Here is an 18,399-nt window from a genome sequence, read left to right on the forward strand (position 1 = left end):
TGTGTGCGAATTGACTGCCGTGTTTCCCACATTACAACAGTGACTACACTCCAATAAGTACTTCTGATATGTCCTTACTATACAGTATAAATGCACTCGAGGCCCATACTTGAGAGAAGGTCACTCTGTGACCAGTTACCTTTATTACCAAGACCTCAAGTGATGAAGGTGGGTGGAGCTTCCCCTTTTATACCTGAAAGTCCAGGTTAGGAGTGTCTCCCACAAGTTCACCCCCTTGTGGTCAATGTTCTCAAGGTGTACAACTTAAGTCAGCTTATACATGGGTTACAATGATAGTTGAATACATGACAACTTCATTGGCTGTAAAGTGCTTTGAGATGTCCGGTGGTCGTGAAAGGCGCTATATAAATCTCAATCTTTTTTTTTTCTTTTTTTCAATCACTTCAGTTTTTACTATGGTAGCAACAAGACTCAATAAGAGCCAAGTCAAGACTTGGATAGAGGCAGGCTGGGACTGATTTGGGTGCTTTGGTGCCAGTTGGTTTAACAAGCACACGCCACCGTTTCTAGCTCACAACAGAAACTTAAGGTAACCACATATAACTTCCACACTCAAATACTGCCAGTAACAAAAAGTATTAATGATTTTAAATATATCACTGATTACTAGGCACTGATTACTGATTACAGTCAAAACATATTCTAATTAATTGCAATGACAATTTTTAACAATAAGAAAATATTTAGAACAGTAGATATAAACAAGCCTTTATATCAAATATATAGGAATTGTTTTATAAATCATTATTTGCAACTCGATTCAAATATAAGTTTGATTAAGACAATGCTAGGATTTAAAGAAACAATGAATAAAAATAGTGAGGTTTCACAACATGTTAAACTATTGTAAATAAGATAATGATTTGAATTACCTTTCCATATGTTTTTTCATCTTTTTACAAGCGTAGTAGGTACCATTTTTTAAGCTTTGTGCTTTCCAGACCTCTGAAAATGTCCCTTCACCTATTTTAGCTATTAGTCGATAGTCTGTAAAAAAAAGAAATTACAATATTTAATTAAACAAAGCAACACAGATTTACAATAACTCTGAACCCCTCCGATTTTTAAATGTCACAGGTAGATCCCGTGTCCTTTGGGCCAGCAGGTAACAAATCTTCACATTTTGTTTAACACACTGTGATGCCCAGGTGTGCACAAGATGGCAGACCATCTCCGTGAAAGGGTGTTCGATTATGGCTGCATTTCTCGGCTGTTTACCATTCTATCTTATGCAAATATCATCTTACTATTCATCGACGGCTCGTGGCTTAAAGCGTAAAGGCATCTCCGCAGTACGATCCTCTTTTTCAGTGTAAAGTCTCAACAAGGCTACGCACGCGTGAAGGGGATCGGGCAGCGAGAAGAGGCCAACGGCCGGCCGCCATCTCACAGCGGTATTGCCCTGGAAACCAGGCACGCCTGCCCTCTGACCACCCCCCCACCCGTCCCCGTCCCCCGGGCTCGAGCACCAGGGGCCTGCCAGCGCCAGCTGTCAGGTCAGCCATGGCCAGATATGCCAAGGTCAGCCTCCCGCATTCCTGCTCAGCTCTCTAACCTCTGATGTTGTGACCTTGCATCTTTTCCCTCGTAAGTCAGGGGAATTATTTTAAGTTTGATACAGTTTGATTGTATTTTTTCGTGAACGGTCAACATTTTAAAAGAGGATGGTTGCTGTTTTGTGGGAGGAGGCGTTGCCCTGCACCAAGAGCATCAACACAGCTTAAAGCGGCAAGCTCCATCCATCAAATGAGTCCCGCGTTGAACAGCTCGTCTGATTTCGTCCCAGTTCAATGTGATATCACCATTTGATGCTGTAGTGCCCGCCCAGTCACTGATTCCACCACCCAGTTATTATTAGAGTTGTGATATATTCACAGAACACAGCACACACAGCTTCCTAACATGGCAGGCAGCTCTAATTGGAAGTCTCCAGAAATCTGCCTTGTTCTGTTTATTATTAACCCTGCACTTGCAGTACACAATACGTCCACATCCACAGTGTGGAGCTACAAACATTCCAAGCTTACAGACATTACACTTCTCCCCTCTTTAATGAAGAAGACATCATAACAAACATCATACATAACTTTCATGTTTATACATAACACGGGATATAAACTTATTTTATTCCATATTTACAAATTTAACTTTACCACTTGTTTTCTGTTTCGAAGAGGATACCTTCGCTCTCGAACAGAACCTTCCAAACATGGTGTCGAATCTAAACTCATTCGAGGCTCATCCTGAGGAACATTTTCCTCCATGGAATTTCCTTGATTTTCATTTGAAGTCACTCTAACTTCAGGCTCTTTGTTATCCTGACTCGGACTCAGACTTTCATTCTGATTCTCTCCTGGATTTGTTTCCAGTACATTGGATTTAGGATTTGCTACTGGTGTATCAAAACTATCTGATGAGTCAGAAATAATTGAATCATTCCCACCTTCAACTCCTTCCATGTCTGTAGGTAAAATATGATCCATATGAACAAACCTAACATGTCCATTATCAAACATCTTTACCAAATATGTGAGAGGATCACATATCTTCACCACTCTTCCTGGTATCCACTTTAACCATTTATGGTGATGGTTCTTCACTCTCACCTTCTGGTTTAATTTCACACTTCTCTCTTTTACTCTACCTCTATCCTGATTCTCTTTCTGTCTTTGTGGTGTATGCAGCACACAAATCACTGACTCCACACGGTCTGGTGATGTAATAACTGCAGTGACCTTGGTCCTTTATTGTTCAGCTCCAGAGTACCTCTCAGGTGTAGTGGGCAGCCTTTTATACTGCCTCTTGCAGGTACTTTCAGGTCTCCCACCACAGCGCCCTCTGTGGTGCACCATTGTACTTATATTATACATTTAATGTACCTGGACAATACACAACATCTCACTCCCCCCGCCACAGTTCCAAAAGCCATTGCTGGTAACCTCGGCCTTGTTCGTCCTGGTGGGTTAGTGAGTGTGAGTCCATGACCATCCCATGCAGAGATTATTAGGTGCAAGCATGTGGTGTTTGCAGTCCTCGCATGGGTGATGAAATGTCAGGTATAACCTCCAACAGAAAACAGGTATACATAGATGGTACATTAGTATGGTACATACAATATGTGGTACAGCTGGTATGTCAAAAGATTACAGGTGCACTGAACAGTTGTTTAATCCCAGCTCCGCTGGGTAAGGTACGGTGGCGGTATACTGCCCCCTTTTTACTGGGCTGCGCTGAGACAGGGTATCGCAACTGGTGCTTTGCCTCTGTGCTCAGTAGTCGCCTTAGCGGTTCATCTGCAGCTGTTGAACCCTTGCATTATTAGTCACGGGTCCGTTAACCCTTTTACTTGTTTTACTGTACCCCGTGATGTGACTCTTTTCGTAAATCATTCATGTCCATCATATTTAAACACAGTACCCATTCAGCATTGTCAATCCTTCATATCCCTTGTTTCACCATTTTAAACACAGTAACCAACCAGCATCAACACAAAAAAATTTAACTCTTAGTCACACACGTCACCATACCAGTCTCATTACTCCTCTAAATTTGCTCTTGCCTTACAAAAGTCTCTTTGTGGGGACCACCAATGGTGTGGGGCCCTTTTAAGGCTCCCAGGTGCATTGCCCTTTTACGACGCCATCTTGTGGTTCACACGAGGCTTTCCTTGGGCTCCGCCATTTTAGTCGCTCTGCTGGCCTTAGTCTGCCGAGCACTGCTGCCCCGAGGCCGCCACCATCTTGAGCTCGCTGACAAAGAAGAAAGAAAGCATAAAATCACGCTTGAAGGGGTGGGGGGGGGGGGGGGAAATTCTGGTCTCGGCTCCAGCATTGCAGGTAGCGCCGATAATCCACACGTTGGTGATGATCCGAGCCCTCTCATTACAACAACCATGGTAGGAGGGACGGCGGTGCAATGATTGTGTCCTTCGGGTAGTTGTGGTAGATGTAGGGGAAGTAACACATAGCAAAGCAGTGGAAGCCTTTAAGGAGGCTGGATCGATTGTGCGATTAAATGTGCGGAGAGAGAAGCCCGTCTGGAAAGATCGTAGAATTGAAACTTGTCGCCTTCTCCCGGGTCATACCTGCCGCCGCTGTAGCCTCCTCTGTTTTGGCCGCCGCTGTCGCCTCCTCTCCTGCCATTCCGGCCGCCGCTGTAGTCTCTACCGCCGCCCGACGTTTACTCTGCGTGGGCCCCCCTGGTTTGTCGGCCATCGATGGACCTCCCGCTCATCGCCTGCAGCGCCCCGCTGGCTCACACCCCAGCAATCGGCCTGCACCTACAAGACTGCTCTTTGGGAACCCGGGGAGCAGCAGTCTGTGGAGGAATAAAGTCTTCCCAGTTCCCACGGACTTTCCCCATCCATCTCCTGCTGAGTAGTGTCGGCCCATCGCCTGCAATGACCCACAAGGATAAACCGTGCGTCTCGCCCCCATGAGATACCTGCATGTCCGCTCTGCCACGAACAAGTATCAGTTCCTTGGTGTAAGTACGCAGCTTTGCCAGGACCGGGACCAGCTCGGGTCGTGCAGCCGGGTTACCCCACAGTTTTTCAAAAGTTCTCTGACTCATCAGCGACGGACCCGATCCCGTATCCACTGCCATACTCACTGGGACTCCGTTGATTTTGACTTTCATAATCACTGGGGGCGAATCATCGGTGCACGTATACAATCCCAACACCTCATCTTCTTCTACCTGCTCCTCGCTGAACAGTGGATCATCCACCATCTCCTCAGCGGTGAGTCCGATTTCTTTTACACATACGCTGGAGGTGGCCTTTAACGTGGCAGGTATTGCACGTGTACTCTGCAATCCTGCACCGGTGAGCCTCATGGCTTCCTCCACAGCGCCAGCATGGTGCTGTTTGATTGGCCCCCCTCAGCGGACTCTGAGTTCCAAGGCCCCGAAGTCCGTGCTCTCTGCCCCGGGCAGAGCCACGTTCTGCAGTTTTGTCGGTGGTGGGCGCTATCCTGTGGACTGTGCCTGCCGAATTCGAGACTGTTTGGATCATTTGCTTGGTGCTGCAAGTCAAGGTCATGTATGCCCGGCTGATGGTAATGGCTTTTGTCAGAGTGAATGTGGGTTCAGTGACCAGCAGCTTGTGAAGGAGGCCCGCATGGCCAATCCCCGATGTATGTAGCACACAAATCACTGAATCCACACGGCCTGGTGTTGATCTAACTGCTGTGACCTTGGTCCTTTATTGAACAGCTCCAGAGTGCTCCACAGATGTGGTGGGCAGCCTTTTATACTGCCTCATGCAGGTACTTTCAGGTCTCCTATCACAGCGCTCTCTGTGGTGCACCATTATACTTATCCTACATTTAATGTACCAGAGCAATACACAACATTACTGCCCCCCCAGTTCAAAAAGCCGTTGCTTGAATCCCCTAAATTGAAAAACGCATCAGCCCATTGGTAACGTTGGTCACGGATCCACGTCCCTGAATTTAAACACAGTGACCATTCAGCATTAAAATATTAACTCTTGTCATAATTCGCAATTCATGTCCATTATTTTAAACACAGTGACCACCCAGCATTAGAATATTATTTCTTGTCATAAATCCATCATCCTATATTCACATAGCACATTTAGACTCGCTCTAGCCTTACAAAAGTCCAAAAGTCTTTATGTGGGGACTGCAGTGGTGTAAGGCCCTTTTAAGACGCCCGGGAGCATTTCCCTTTTAAGACGCCATCTTGTGGCTCCCACGAGGCTTCCGTTGGGCGCCGTCATCCTAGGTGTTCAGCTGGCCTAGAAAGAAGAAGAAGAAACACGGAAGGAGGGAAAGGGAAACACAGAAAGTGGGGAGAAGGAATTTTTGGGAAAGGTTTCAGGCATTTGTGCAAGATCGTCTTCCTCTGGCACTGCTGGAAATACTCGATGCTGGCGCTCTCAAACTCGGTGCGGCGTTTCGTTAACAGAATGAGGAACAACAAACATCAGCGGCAGCGCCAGTTTGCTTGCTGCTGCGCCCGCAGCCTCCGCTCTCGCCGTGGCCGCCTCTCCTGCAGCCTCCGCTCCCGCCGTGGCCGCCGTGGCCGCCTCTCCTGCAGCCTCCACTCCCGCCGTGGCCGCCTCTCCTGCAGCCTCCGCTCCCGCCGTGGCCGCCTCTCCTGCAGCCTCCGCTCCCGCCGTGGCCGCCTTTCCCGCAGCCTCCGCTCCCGCCTTGGCCGCCTTTCCCGCAGCCTCCGCTCCCGCCTTGGCCGCCTTTCCCGCAGCCTCCGCTCCCGCCTTGGCCGCCTTTCCCGCAGCCTCCGCTCCCGCCTTGGCCGCCTCTCCTGCAGCCTCCGCTCCCGCCGTGGCCGCCTTTCCCGCAGCCTCCGCTCCCGCCGTGGCCGCCTCTCCTGCAGCCTCCGCTCCCGCCTTGGCCGCCTTTCCCGCAGCCTCCGCTCCCGTCTTGGCCGCCTCTCCCGCAGCCTCCGCTCCCGCCTTGGCCGCCTTTCCCGCAGCCTCCGCTCCCGCCTTGGCCGCCTTTCCCGCAGCCTCCGCTCCCGCCTTGGCCGCCTCTCCTGCAGCCTCCGCTCCCGCCTTGGCCGCCTCTCCTGCAGCCTCCGCTCCCGCCTTGGCCGCCTCTCCTGCAGCCTCCGCTCCCGCCGTGGCCGCCGTGGCCGCCTCTCCTGCAGCCTCCGCTCCCGCCGTGGCCGCCTCTCCCGCAGCCTCCGCTCCCGCCATGGCCGCCTCTCCTGCAGCCTCCGCTCCCGCCGTGGCCGCCTTGGCCGCCTCTCCTGCTGCCTCCGTGGCCACCACCATCGCGGCCGCTGCCGCTGCCCAACTGTTCTGCTCCGTGGGTCCGCTGGCCATCGATGGACCGCAGCGCCCCACCGGCCCTCACCCCAGCAATGGGCCCGCACCTGTGACCTTGAGTGGAGGCTGAGGCTGTAGGATTGATTGAGGCCAGGAGTTCTGGGCTACTGCTGCAGCTCCAGATCAGTTGGCGCAGCCTTTTGGAAACCCGGGGAGCAGCAGTCTGTGGAGGAGTGAAGAAGTCTTCCCAGCTCCCACGGACCTTTTCCATCCATCTTTTGCCAAGGAGCGTCGGCCCATCACCTGCAATGACCCATAAAGGTAAACCGCGCGTCTCGCCCCCGTGAGATACCTGTACATCCGCTCTGCTGAGAACCGGTATCAGTTCCTTGGTGTAAGTACGCAGCTTTGCCGTGACCGGGACCAGCTTGGGTCGTGCAGCCAGGTTGTCCCACAATTTCTCAAAAGTTCTCTGACTCATCAACGACGGACTCGATCCCGTATCCACTGCCATACTCACTGGGATTCCGTCAATTTTTACTTCCATTATCACTGGGGGCGAATCGTCGGTACATGTATACAGTCCCAACACCTCATCTTCTTCTGCCTGCTCCTCGCTGAACAGTGGATCATCCCCCATCTCCTCAGCCACATGGTGAGTCCGATTTCTTTTACACATACGCTGAAGGTGGCCTTTAATGTGGCAGGTATTGCACGTGTACTCCGCAAACCTGCACCGGTGAGCCCCATGGCTTGCTCCGCAGCGCCAGCATGGTGCTGCTTGATTGGCCCACCTCAGCGGACTCTGAGTTCCAGGACCCCGAGGTCCGTGCTCTCTGCCCTGGGCAGAGACACATTCTGCAGTTCTGTCCGTGGTGGGCGCGATCCTGTGGACAGTGCCTGCCGGGTTCGCAACTGTGTGGATCATTTGTTTGGTGCTGCAAGTCGAGGTCATGTATGCATGGCTGATGGTGATGGCCTTTGTCAGGGTGACTCTGGGTTCCGTGGCTAGCAGCTTGTGAAGGAGGCCCTCATGGCCAATCCCCATAACGAAAACGTCCCGCAGCGCCTCGTCAAGGTGTGCCCCAAAATCACACGGCGCCGCGAATCTCCTGAGGTCCGCAGCATATTTGGTGACATTCTGGCCCTCGGATCTGCTGTCATGTATCTCACATTACTGTATATAACTATCTTACCATGCTATACATGACTGTAACTGGATATGACCTGTAACAATAAGCATACCTTACCACCAGGGGTGCACTTGCAGGAGACACTCCATACCTGTCCCACTGAGGTATATAAAGGGAGGTCTCAGGCAAGTGCAGCACTGGAGAGCTGCAATTAAAGGTGCAGGTCCTGAGTGACCTTGACTTCAGCATGTGTCTCGTGTAAGTCAGTACATTAGAGTCAGGACTTAACAGTGGCGACGAGGTACGGGATCACAGAATCCACAGAATGGCTACCAACAGCTCAGATGAGAAATACAATGCTGGAGATAATTGGGAGGACTTTATAGAAAGGCTCCAGCAAAGCTTCGTGACCAAAGACTGGCTGGGCGACGATAGGCAGACAAGAGAAGAGCCCATCTCTTGACCAGCTGTGGCTCGAAAACATACGCTTTAATGAAAGACCTGCTGGCACCCGAGAAACCAGCAAGCAAGTCATTTGAGGAGTTGAGCACACTGGTGAGAGACCACCTGAAGCCAGCGAGTAGCCTACATATGGCCAGACACAGGTTCTACAACTACAGACGCTGTGTGGGTCAAAGCATACCCGACTTCGTGGCGGAACTTCGGAGGCTGGCTAGTTCATGGGAGTTCCCCGATGAACTAAGGAGAGAAGTACTGAGAGACTTTTTTATTGAAGGAATAGGCCACACAGGCATATTCCTAAAGCTTATAAAGACTAAGAACTTGACTCTAGAGGCAGCAGCACTGGTCGCACAGACGTTCTTGGCAGGCGAAGAAGAAACGAGGCTGATCTATACTTCGGGTACGACAACCAGCGAGGCATCGGAACAAGGGGTTCACAGCGTGAAACAAACCGCTACCCCCACACACAGACAAAGGCAGGAGAGCAGGCCTTCAACAGCAGACAGTGGTGCCAGAAGCCATCAAAATCAAGGGCCACATGAACGGCCGATCACACCTCATCAACCCACAATGCGAGCAATCAACAACAGATTGAGAGAAGCTCAAGGGAGATCAGCCAGACGCAGCTCATGCTTCAGAAACAATGGAAACGGTCTGTGTTGGAGATGCGGGGGAAGGCAATCAACCAGGGTGTGTCGATTTCAGCATGCCGTTTGCAGAAACTGCAACTACACAGGGCATCTGGCCCGCATGTGCAGAAAAACAGCAGCTCGGCTGGTATATGAATTGGAAGGGTCAGAAAGCGGACCAGAAGATGGTTGGAACAGTGCACAGGATGCTGAGGTACAGCGGGTTAACATGATCAATGTCCACTGTTCTTACACCAAGATGCCTCCAATTATGAAGAGGGTTCGACTCAACAGGATACCTGTCAACATGGAACTGGACATGGGGGCCAGTCAATCCCTCATGAGCGTTCAACAATTTGAACAGCTGTGGCCGCACAAAAGCAACAGACCAAAACTCACAAAGATCAACACCAAACTAAGGATCTACACTAAAGAAATCGTCCCAGTCCTTGGCAGCGCCATGCTCTCTGTCACACACAAAGGGATGGTGAACCGACTTTTCCTGTGGATTGTCCCCGGGGATCTCCCAGCCCTGTTGGGGAGAAGCTGGCTAGCAGAACTTAATTGAAAATGGGAAGATGTTCACGCCATGTCGTCAGAGGAACGGACCTCCTGCTCAACAGTTCTAAGCTGTTTTGAACATCTCTTTCAGCCAGGTGTGGGCACCTTCAAAGGGGTTAAAATTATAATCTACATCACACAGAATGCCAGACCGGTCCATTACAAGGCTAGAGCTGTGCCCTATGTGATGAGGGAAAAGATTGAAAACGAACTGGACCGGCTTCTGCGGGAAGGCATAATGTCTCCCGTGGAATTCAGCGACTGGGCAAGCCCCATCGTCCCCGTCATGAAGTCTGATGGATCCGTGCGAACCTGTGGGGATTACAAGTCTACCATAAACAGAGTCTCCCTGCAGGACCAATACCCGCTGCCCAGAGTGGAGGACCTATTAGCCACGTTGGCTGAAGGAAAGCTTTTCTCGAAACTTGACCTCTCATCTGCGTATATGACGCAAGAACTGACCGAAGAGTCTAAGCTACTCACTACCATCAACACACATCAAGGCCTTTTTATGTACAATCGATGCCCATTTGGCATCAGGTCGGCAGCTGCTATATTCCAGCGCAACATGGAGAGTCTGCTCAAGTCCATCCCGGGGACGGTTTTGTTTCAAGATGACATACTCATCACGGGTGACTCTCATCTCCGCAATCTTGAGGAAGTACTAAGTCGATTGGATCGGGTAGGCCTAAGAGTTAAGAAATCCAAGTGTCTGTTTCTCGCGCCTGAGGTTGAATTTTTGGGCAGAAGGATTGCCGCTGATGGAATCCGCCCAACCGAATCCAAAACCGAAGCGATTCGCCTGGCACCCAGGCCCTGGAATGTCTCGGAACTGAGCGCTACTCAATTACTTTGGGAACTTTATGCAGAACTTGAGCACGCTGCTGGAGCCTCTCCACGTGCTACTCAGAAAGGTGTGATTGGTTTTGGGGGGACGCCCAAGAACACGCCTTCAATAATGCACGCAACCTTCCATGTTCCAAGAGTGTTTTAGACTTTTTTGACCCAGGTAAAAAATTAGTCCTTACGTGTGATGCGTCAGCGTAAGGGGTCGGGTGCGTTTTACAGCACGTTAATGATGCGGGTAAATTGCAGCCCGTTGCTTATGCCTCCAGGTCACTTTCGCGGGCGGAGCGCGGGTACGGTATGGTTGAGAAGGAGGCGCTCACGTGTGTGTACGGTGTCAAAAAAATGCACCAATACCTTTTCCGGGCCAAGTTTGCGTTAGAAACCGACCACAAACCCCTCACGTCCCTACTATCCGAGTGCAAGGCAATCAACGGCAACGCCTCGGCGCGCATTCAGCGGTGGGCACTCATGCTGGTGGTTTACGACTACATGATAAGGCACAGACCAGACACAGACAACTGTGCCGACGCGCTTAGCAGACTACCCCTGGCGACCACAGAAGGGTCCGACGAACAGGGCTGTGAGATGGTCATGGCAATCAATGCCTTTGAATCCACAGGTTCGCCCATGACGGCTCGCCAAATCAGAGCCTGGACGACCAGCGACCCCACGTTATCTCTAGTTAAAAGATGCATTTTAACCGGTGACTGGGCAGAGGCTCGCAATGCCTGCCCCGAGGAGGTCAAACCCTTCCGTAGGCGCATGCATGAACTCTCACTACAGGCAGACTGCCTGATGTGGGGCAGCCAAGTAGTTATGCCCTTACGAGGCAGGGAGGCGTTTGTCCGGGAGCTCCATCACGAGCACCCGGGGATCGTCCTTATGAAGGCCATAGCCAGATCTCATATCTGGTGGCCTGGCATTGATGCGGACTTGGAGCTCTGCGTCCGTCGGTGCACCATTTGTGCCCAACTCAGTAATGCGCCCAGGAGGTCCCCCTATGCCCCTGGCCCTGGCCCACCAAACCGTGGTCGCGGGTGCATGTAGACTATGTGGACCCATTCGTGGGCAAAATGTTCCTCGTAGTCGTTGATGCATTTTCAAAATTGATCGAGTGCACCATTTTAAACTCGAGCACCACCTACACCACTGTGGAGTGCCTTAGAACCATGTTTGCAACGCACGGCATTCCTGACATATTGGTCAGTGATAATGGTCCGTGCTTCACCAGCACAGAATTTCACAATTTTATAGTTGACCACGGTATAAATCACGTTAAGACGGCACCTTTCAAGCCGGCCTCCAACGGCCAGGTGGAGCGAGCAGTGACGATCATTGAACAAGGCATGTTCAGAATCCAAGGTCCCACGCTGCAGAGCCGCCTGTCGCGACTGCTGCTGGCATACAGATCTCGTCCGCATTCGTTGACTGGGGTTCCCCCCGCACAACTATTGATGAAATGAACCTTAAAGACCAGGCTCTCGTTAATCCTCCCAGACATGCATGAAATTGTTGAGGCTAAGCGTCAAAAGCTAACTGAGTACCATGACCGAAATTCGAGGGGGAGGTGGAATGAGATAGGGGACAAAGTGTTTGTGCTAAACTATGGCCGGGGTCCCAAATGACTTGCAGGGACAGTAACAGACAAAGAGGGAAACAGGCTACTGGTTGTACAAATGGACAATGGCCAAACCTGCTGGAGGCATGTAGACCATGTAAAAAGTAGATTCACTGATAACACTGAAGAACCAGAGGCAGACTACAATTTGGATCTCACACCACACCTGGTGGACAGACAGGTGGAACAACCTGAGGAAAGGGCAAGATACCGGCAATCACACCAAACAAAACAGACAGCCCAGGCGAGATACCAGCAATCACACCAAACGAAAAACAGGCACCAAGGCAAACAACTGAACCACAACTAAGACGCTCCACGCGAGAGCGCAGATCACCTGAGAGACTGAATCTATAAAGGCAATAAGACCTTGGGGGAGGGTGATGTCATGTATTTCACATTACTGTATATAACTGTATCTTACCATGCTATACATGACTGTAACTGGATATGACCTGTAATAATAAGCATACCTTACTACCAGGGGTGCACTAACAGGAGACACTCCATACCTGTCCCACTGAGGTATATAAAGGGAGGTCTCAGGCAAGTGCAGCACTGGAGACCTGGAATTAAAGGTGCAGGTCCTGAGTGACCTTGAATTCAGCATGTGTCTCATGTAAGTCAGTACATTAGAGTCAGGACTTAACATCTGCAGTGATGGAAAAATTTGCATCTGGCCGTGAGGATGCTCTCCTTCGGTTTCAACTGGTCACGAATGAGTGCGACCAGCTCTCAAAAGACTTGTCCCTGGCGCTCCCGGGTGCCAGCAAATCCCTGACGAGCCATTAAACCTCATCCCCACAACTGGAAAGCAATATCGCCTTACGCTTCTCTCAGTGCATTTGTGTCCTCCGTCAGATCGTTTGCTGTGAAGTAGTACTCGAGCCTTTCCGTAAAGGCCTCCCAATCATTGCCCACGGTAAAATCCTTTAGCGAGCCCAGAATAGCCATGGTTGCATGGAATTCGTCCGCTTCCTCGTCGCCAATGTGGTGTATGTGGCACACAAATCACTGACTCCATACGGTCTGGTGTTGATCTAACTGCTGTGACCTTGGTCCTTTATTGAACAGCTCCAGAGTGCTCCACAGGTGTGGTGGCCAGCCTTTTATACTGCCTCATGCAGGTACTTACAGGTCTCCCACCACAGCGCCCTCTGTGGTGTACCATTGTACTTATCATACATTTAATGTACCAGAGCAATACACAACAGTCAAGGTGTGTGCCAAAATCACACGGCGCCACGAGTCTCCTGAGGTCTGCAGCATATTTGGTGACATCCTGGCCCTCAGGTCTGCCGTGATGGTAGAATTTGTGTCTGGCCATGAGGATGCTCTCCTTTGGTTTCAACTGGTCATATGTCTTGTCCTTGGTGCTCGCAGGTGCCAGCAAATCCCTGACGAGACAGTAAACCTCATCGCCACAGCTGGAAAGTAATATCGCCTTACGCTTATCTCTCATTGCATCTGTGCTCCCCGTCAGGTCATTGGCTGTGAAGCAGTAGTCGAGCCTTTCCATAAAGGCCTCCCAATCATTGCCCACGGTAAAGTCCGTTAGCGAGCCCAGAGTAGCCATGTTTGCGTGAAGTTCGTCCTCGTTGCCAATGTGGTGTATGTAGCACACAAATCACTGACTCCACACGGTCTGGTGTTGTAATAACTGCTGTGACCTTGGTCCTTTATTGTTCAACTCCAGAGTGCCCCTCAGGTGTGGTGGGCAGCCTTTTATACTGCCTCTTGCAGGTACTTTCAGGTCTCCCACCACAACGCCCTCTGTGGTGCACCATTGTACTTATATTATACATTTAATGTACCAGAGCAATACACAACAGTCTTAATTGTGTCTCTTCTATGGACTGTGCCAAATTTGGCTTTAACAACGAGAATCTGGTTCGAGGCTGTCGTCTGAGAAACAGCTTTTCTGGTGTTCTACCAGTAATTGTATGAGGAGTATTTTGATGTGTAATCAAAAAAATTAGCCAATTTGTGATCCAATGACAACTGTCGTTTCCTTGGATTTGGATCTAACATTTGTTTTAATGAGGGCACGTTTTACAATTTGTACAGTGTGCTCTGCTACACCATTCGTAGCAGGGTGGTATGGTGAAACCTTGGTATGTGTCACACCATTTTTGCTCGAGAATTGTGCAAATTCTTCTGAACAAAATTGTGGTCCATCATCCGAAACAATTTCTTCAGGAAGGCCAAATGAAGAAAATCATTTTCGTAAAATGTCCAATGTTTTACTTGTTGTTATTTTCCACATTGGGAACACCTCAACCCACTTTGAATGGCTATCAATCACAATGAACAATTGTTGTCCTTCTAACTCAGCAAAATCAATATGTAGCCTTTGCCACACCCTGGGAGGCCATTTCCATGGCTGTAATGATACTGGTGGTGGTTGCTTGCTTACCGATTGACATGTCGTACACTGACTCACGATGTATTCTATATCTTTATCAAGACCTGGCCACCATAAATAACTCCGTGCAAAACTCTTGGTCAAGCACATTCCCAGGTGCTGGTCATGGAGGTCTCCTAATAATTTGGACCTGAATTTATTTGGTATAACCACTCTTGCACCCCACATGATACAATCTTTATTGACTGATAATTCATTCCTACGAATGAAGAATGGATGTGTATCTTTGTCTGTTACCTGGTTTGGCCATCCATTTGCAATATACTCATACACCTTTGACATCACTGGGTCACGTTTGGTTGCTCTACCAATCTCTTCAGCTGTGACTGGCAGTTCATCAATGTATGAAAAATAAAACACTTCTTCCCTATCGGGTGTAACTTGTGATGGGGAAGACAATCTAGACATTGTATCAGCATTACTGTGATCAGCTGATCATCTGTATTCAATATCATCTGTATATGCTGACAAAAGCAAAGCCCATCTCTGCATTCGGGCTGCAGCTAATGTTGGAACTGGGGACTTTGGATGGAGGATTGCTGTTAGGGGCTTCTGGTCCATAACTATGGTAAACTTATGACCATACAAGTATTTGTGAAACTTCTTGACCCCAAAACTAATGCCAAAGCTTCCCTTTCACTGATACTGAGAGTGCATGAAGCAAAAGCATTTGGTCTCTCCTCCCCACTACTTAATATATGAGAGATTACTGCCCCAACACCATAGGGAGAGGCATCACATGCTAGCTTAATCTCCTTAGATATGTCATAGTGAACTAACATGGTGCTCTCTACCAATTTGCTTTTACACTCTTTGAATGCTGTATCACAGTCTTTTGACCACTTCCAATGGACCTGTTTTTTTTAAAGTTCATTCAGTGGATGTAATACTGTAGCCAAATTTGGTAGGAACTTCCCATAATAGTTCAAAAGACTCAAGAATGAACGAAGTTCAGTGACATTCCTGGGAGTGGGTGCATTTCTGATCGCATCCAATTTTTCCATGGTTGGATGTAAACCATCTTTGTCTACTCTGTACCCTGAGTACTCCACTGAGTTTTTAAATAACTCACACTTACGAGCAGACACTCGTACTCTGTGCTTCTCTAGCCATTTGAGGACTTCATTCAATATGTTATTGTGAATTTGCCTATTTGGTGCTGAAATTAGTATGTCATCCAAATAACATACTACCCCTTCAATACCATGCAAAATCTGGTTCATCACCCCTTGGAATATGGCTGGGGCGGAAGACACTCCAAACGGTAGCCTATTAAATTGATATAGGCCTAGATGAGTATTTATTGTCAAACATGACTTGGACTCCTCATCTAGTTCAAGCTGTAAGTAGGCATTTGTAAGATCCAGTTTTGAGAAGATCTGACCACCTGTCAGTATTGTGAACAAATCTTCTATATTCGGCAATATATTGGGGACATTACCCTCTAGTACCTGGTTTACGGTTACTTTATAATCACCACACAATCTTACCTTACCATCGAACTTAGGTACAACAACAATGGGTGTAGCCCAATTACATCGATCTATCTTACAAATAATGTTCTCAGTCTCTAGTCTTTTGAGTTCTTGCTCAGCTTTCTCCTTGAGTGCATATGGTACGGAACGTGGCTTGTAGTAAACCGACCTCGCATCCTTCTGTACCCTGACACTCGCCTTGAAGCCTTGGATCGGACTGCCCGATTCGCAGAACACCTTCAGATACTTCTTGATAACCTCATCCGTTAATGAAAATCTCGCTTCCACACAGAAAATCTTCCTCCAATCCAGCTTCAGTGAGCTCAACCAATTTCTTCCTAGTAAGGCAGACTTGTCTCCTTTCACTACTATTAGAGGCAAATTCTGAAATTGATCTTTATATTTCACCGGTACGGTGATACGACCTACCACTCCCGAGTAGCCTCGCAGCTCTATCTTGGATTTCTCCAGTTGAAAATCACGCAATTTGTCGAGGTGCAGTGACACCGGTAGTACACTCACGGAGGCACCCATGTCAATTTCCATTGGTATCTTGAATCCCGCAACATCTATGTAGATTTTGACGCTTTCCGAATCAGTGTCCGTTAACCTTGTGCTCCTGATGACGTGTAACTCTAACATCTCCTTGTCCTGTTGTTGTTCTTCCATGCTATGTAGTCTCTTGGGATTTCTACTCATAGCTTTGAACGTTGGACTCATAGCTTTAAAAGCTGGTTTACCCTTCAGTCGGCATGCCTTCGCAAGATGCCCAGTCTTCCTGCAGAAAAAACACTCTGCCTTCATGTATGGACAACTTTGAGCAATGTGTTGTCCCAGGCACCTATAGCATGACTTCGACGCTCTGTTAGAATTTCCAGTTTCTGAGACTTTCGGCCATGCCCGTCTTTTACTTTGAACCTGTAGGTGATTTACCTCGGTTGACTGACAACCGTAATCATTATTTAATTCTCGGGAATATTGTTCGGCCATGCCCATCGGCCTCGCTGTCTGACAAGCAATCTCAAAAGTCAAGTCATCCGTCGTCAATAACTTCCTTCTGATCGCATCATTTTTCACCCCACAAACAAAACGATCCCGTAATGCTCGGTTTTGAAAGTTTCCAAAATTACAGTGCATCGATAGCTTTTTTAATGCTACAATGTAATTGCTGATACTTTCATCAGTCTTTTGATTCTGAATCCCAAAATGATAGCTTTCAGCAATTTCTAACAGATTGGGGTTATAGTGCTGCTCCAGCTTCATTAAAATATCTTTAAGCATTGTGTCCTTTGGCTCGTCAGGCACAAGCAGATTTACAAGGGTGTCATATAATGCATGACCTGCCTCCGATAAGAAGATCGGTTTCTTACATTCCAACACAGCCCGGTTCTGGACTGTATTGTCTGGAACTTTGATTATGTTATTTGCAGTGAAATACATTTCTAGCTGATCCACATACACTTTAAAACGTTCCCGGTTGTGTCTATATTCTCCCAAATGTCCGAATACACCTGCCATTTTAATCTCTAGCTATTCACACCGTGTGCTGTATTTTACCTCGGATTTTGTAGCTTTTTCCAAAGACAGAAACTTCCAAAGTCTCTCGTCAGCTGGCTGAATCCTTCCCCAACAAAATTTTAGCTTTAAATCATCCGAAAAATCCCATCTCGCCACCAAATGTGATATATTCACAGAGCACAGCACACACAGCTTCCTAACATGGCAGGCAGCTCTCTCGGAAGTCTCCGGAAATCTGTCTAGTTCTGTTTATTATTAACCCTGCACTTGCAGTGCACAATACGTCCACAGCCACAGTGCGGAGCTACAAACATTACAAGCTTACAGACATTACAAGAGTGACCGAGTCTTCCGATAGTTATTGCTTTCAGGCAACCGTCTTTATCAGAAATCATGCCGATGAGGCGATTTCACACACCCGAATGAATGGGTACCAATTGCTGTATAAAATTATATGGTATGACGTACCGGCAAGTGTCATAAGCTTTTAACACTAAAAACAATCACTCGTGACCTATTTTACTACTCTGCTTCCCTAACTTCGCAATGATTTGAGCACCAGTGTGAAAATAGAGCCCAACCTTCAGATCAAAGTGTAAAAGTGGCATTCATTTATTTTTCTCCCATGCTCCTTCCTGCATTTTCTTTTCTTTTTTTCTCTACCTTGATTTCTGTGTCTCTTTTTATCATCCCTCTTCAAAGTCTGCCTTGCCGTGGGATTTGTGGGCACCTGTATCATGTTACTCTTGCTTTCTCTGCCTGGAGAGTGAGAAAGCAACAGAATGGGAAGGTGGGATTATTCCAGATGGTATGATGTAAGTGAAAGCACTCTTAAAACTGTAAGCCCTATAAGTTTAGGAGAGTTTGATACTTGCACTGTGGATGCTGGCATAGTCCTGTCTCCAAGCATTCTCTTGCTGGGGAGGCATTGAAAGAAAGAAAATGATCAAAACT

The 18,399-nt window shown here is 48.4% G+C and overlaps 1 protein-coding gene across 1 annotated transcript in view; it reads right to left on the bottom strand.

Annotated features, from left to right (window-relative positions):
* LOC139262346 (MAPK/MAK/MRK overlapping kinase-like) overlaps positions 1–18,399 on the bottom strand; it is a 253,865-nt gene that overhangs the window by 208,835 nt on the left and 26,631 nt on the right. Inside the window, exon 2 of the mRNA XM_070877529.1 lies at positions 894–1,008. Within this exon, the coding sequence (XP_070733630.1) occupies positions 894–1,008 (115 nt within the window). The remainder of the gene's footprint in view (positions 1–893; positions 1,009–18,399) is intronic.

The sequence above is a fragment of the Pristiophorus japonicus genome, chromosome 4 (assembly GCF_044704955.1).
Source record: "Pristiophorus japonicus isolate sPriJap1 chromosome 4, sPriJap1.hap1, whole genome shotgun sequence".
Taxonomy (NCBI): domain Eukaryota; kingdom Metazoa; phylum Chordata; class Chondrichthyes; family Pristiophoridae; genus Pristiophorus; species Pristiophorus japonicus.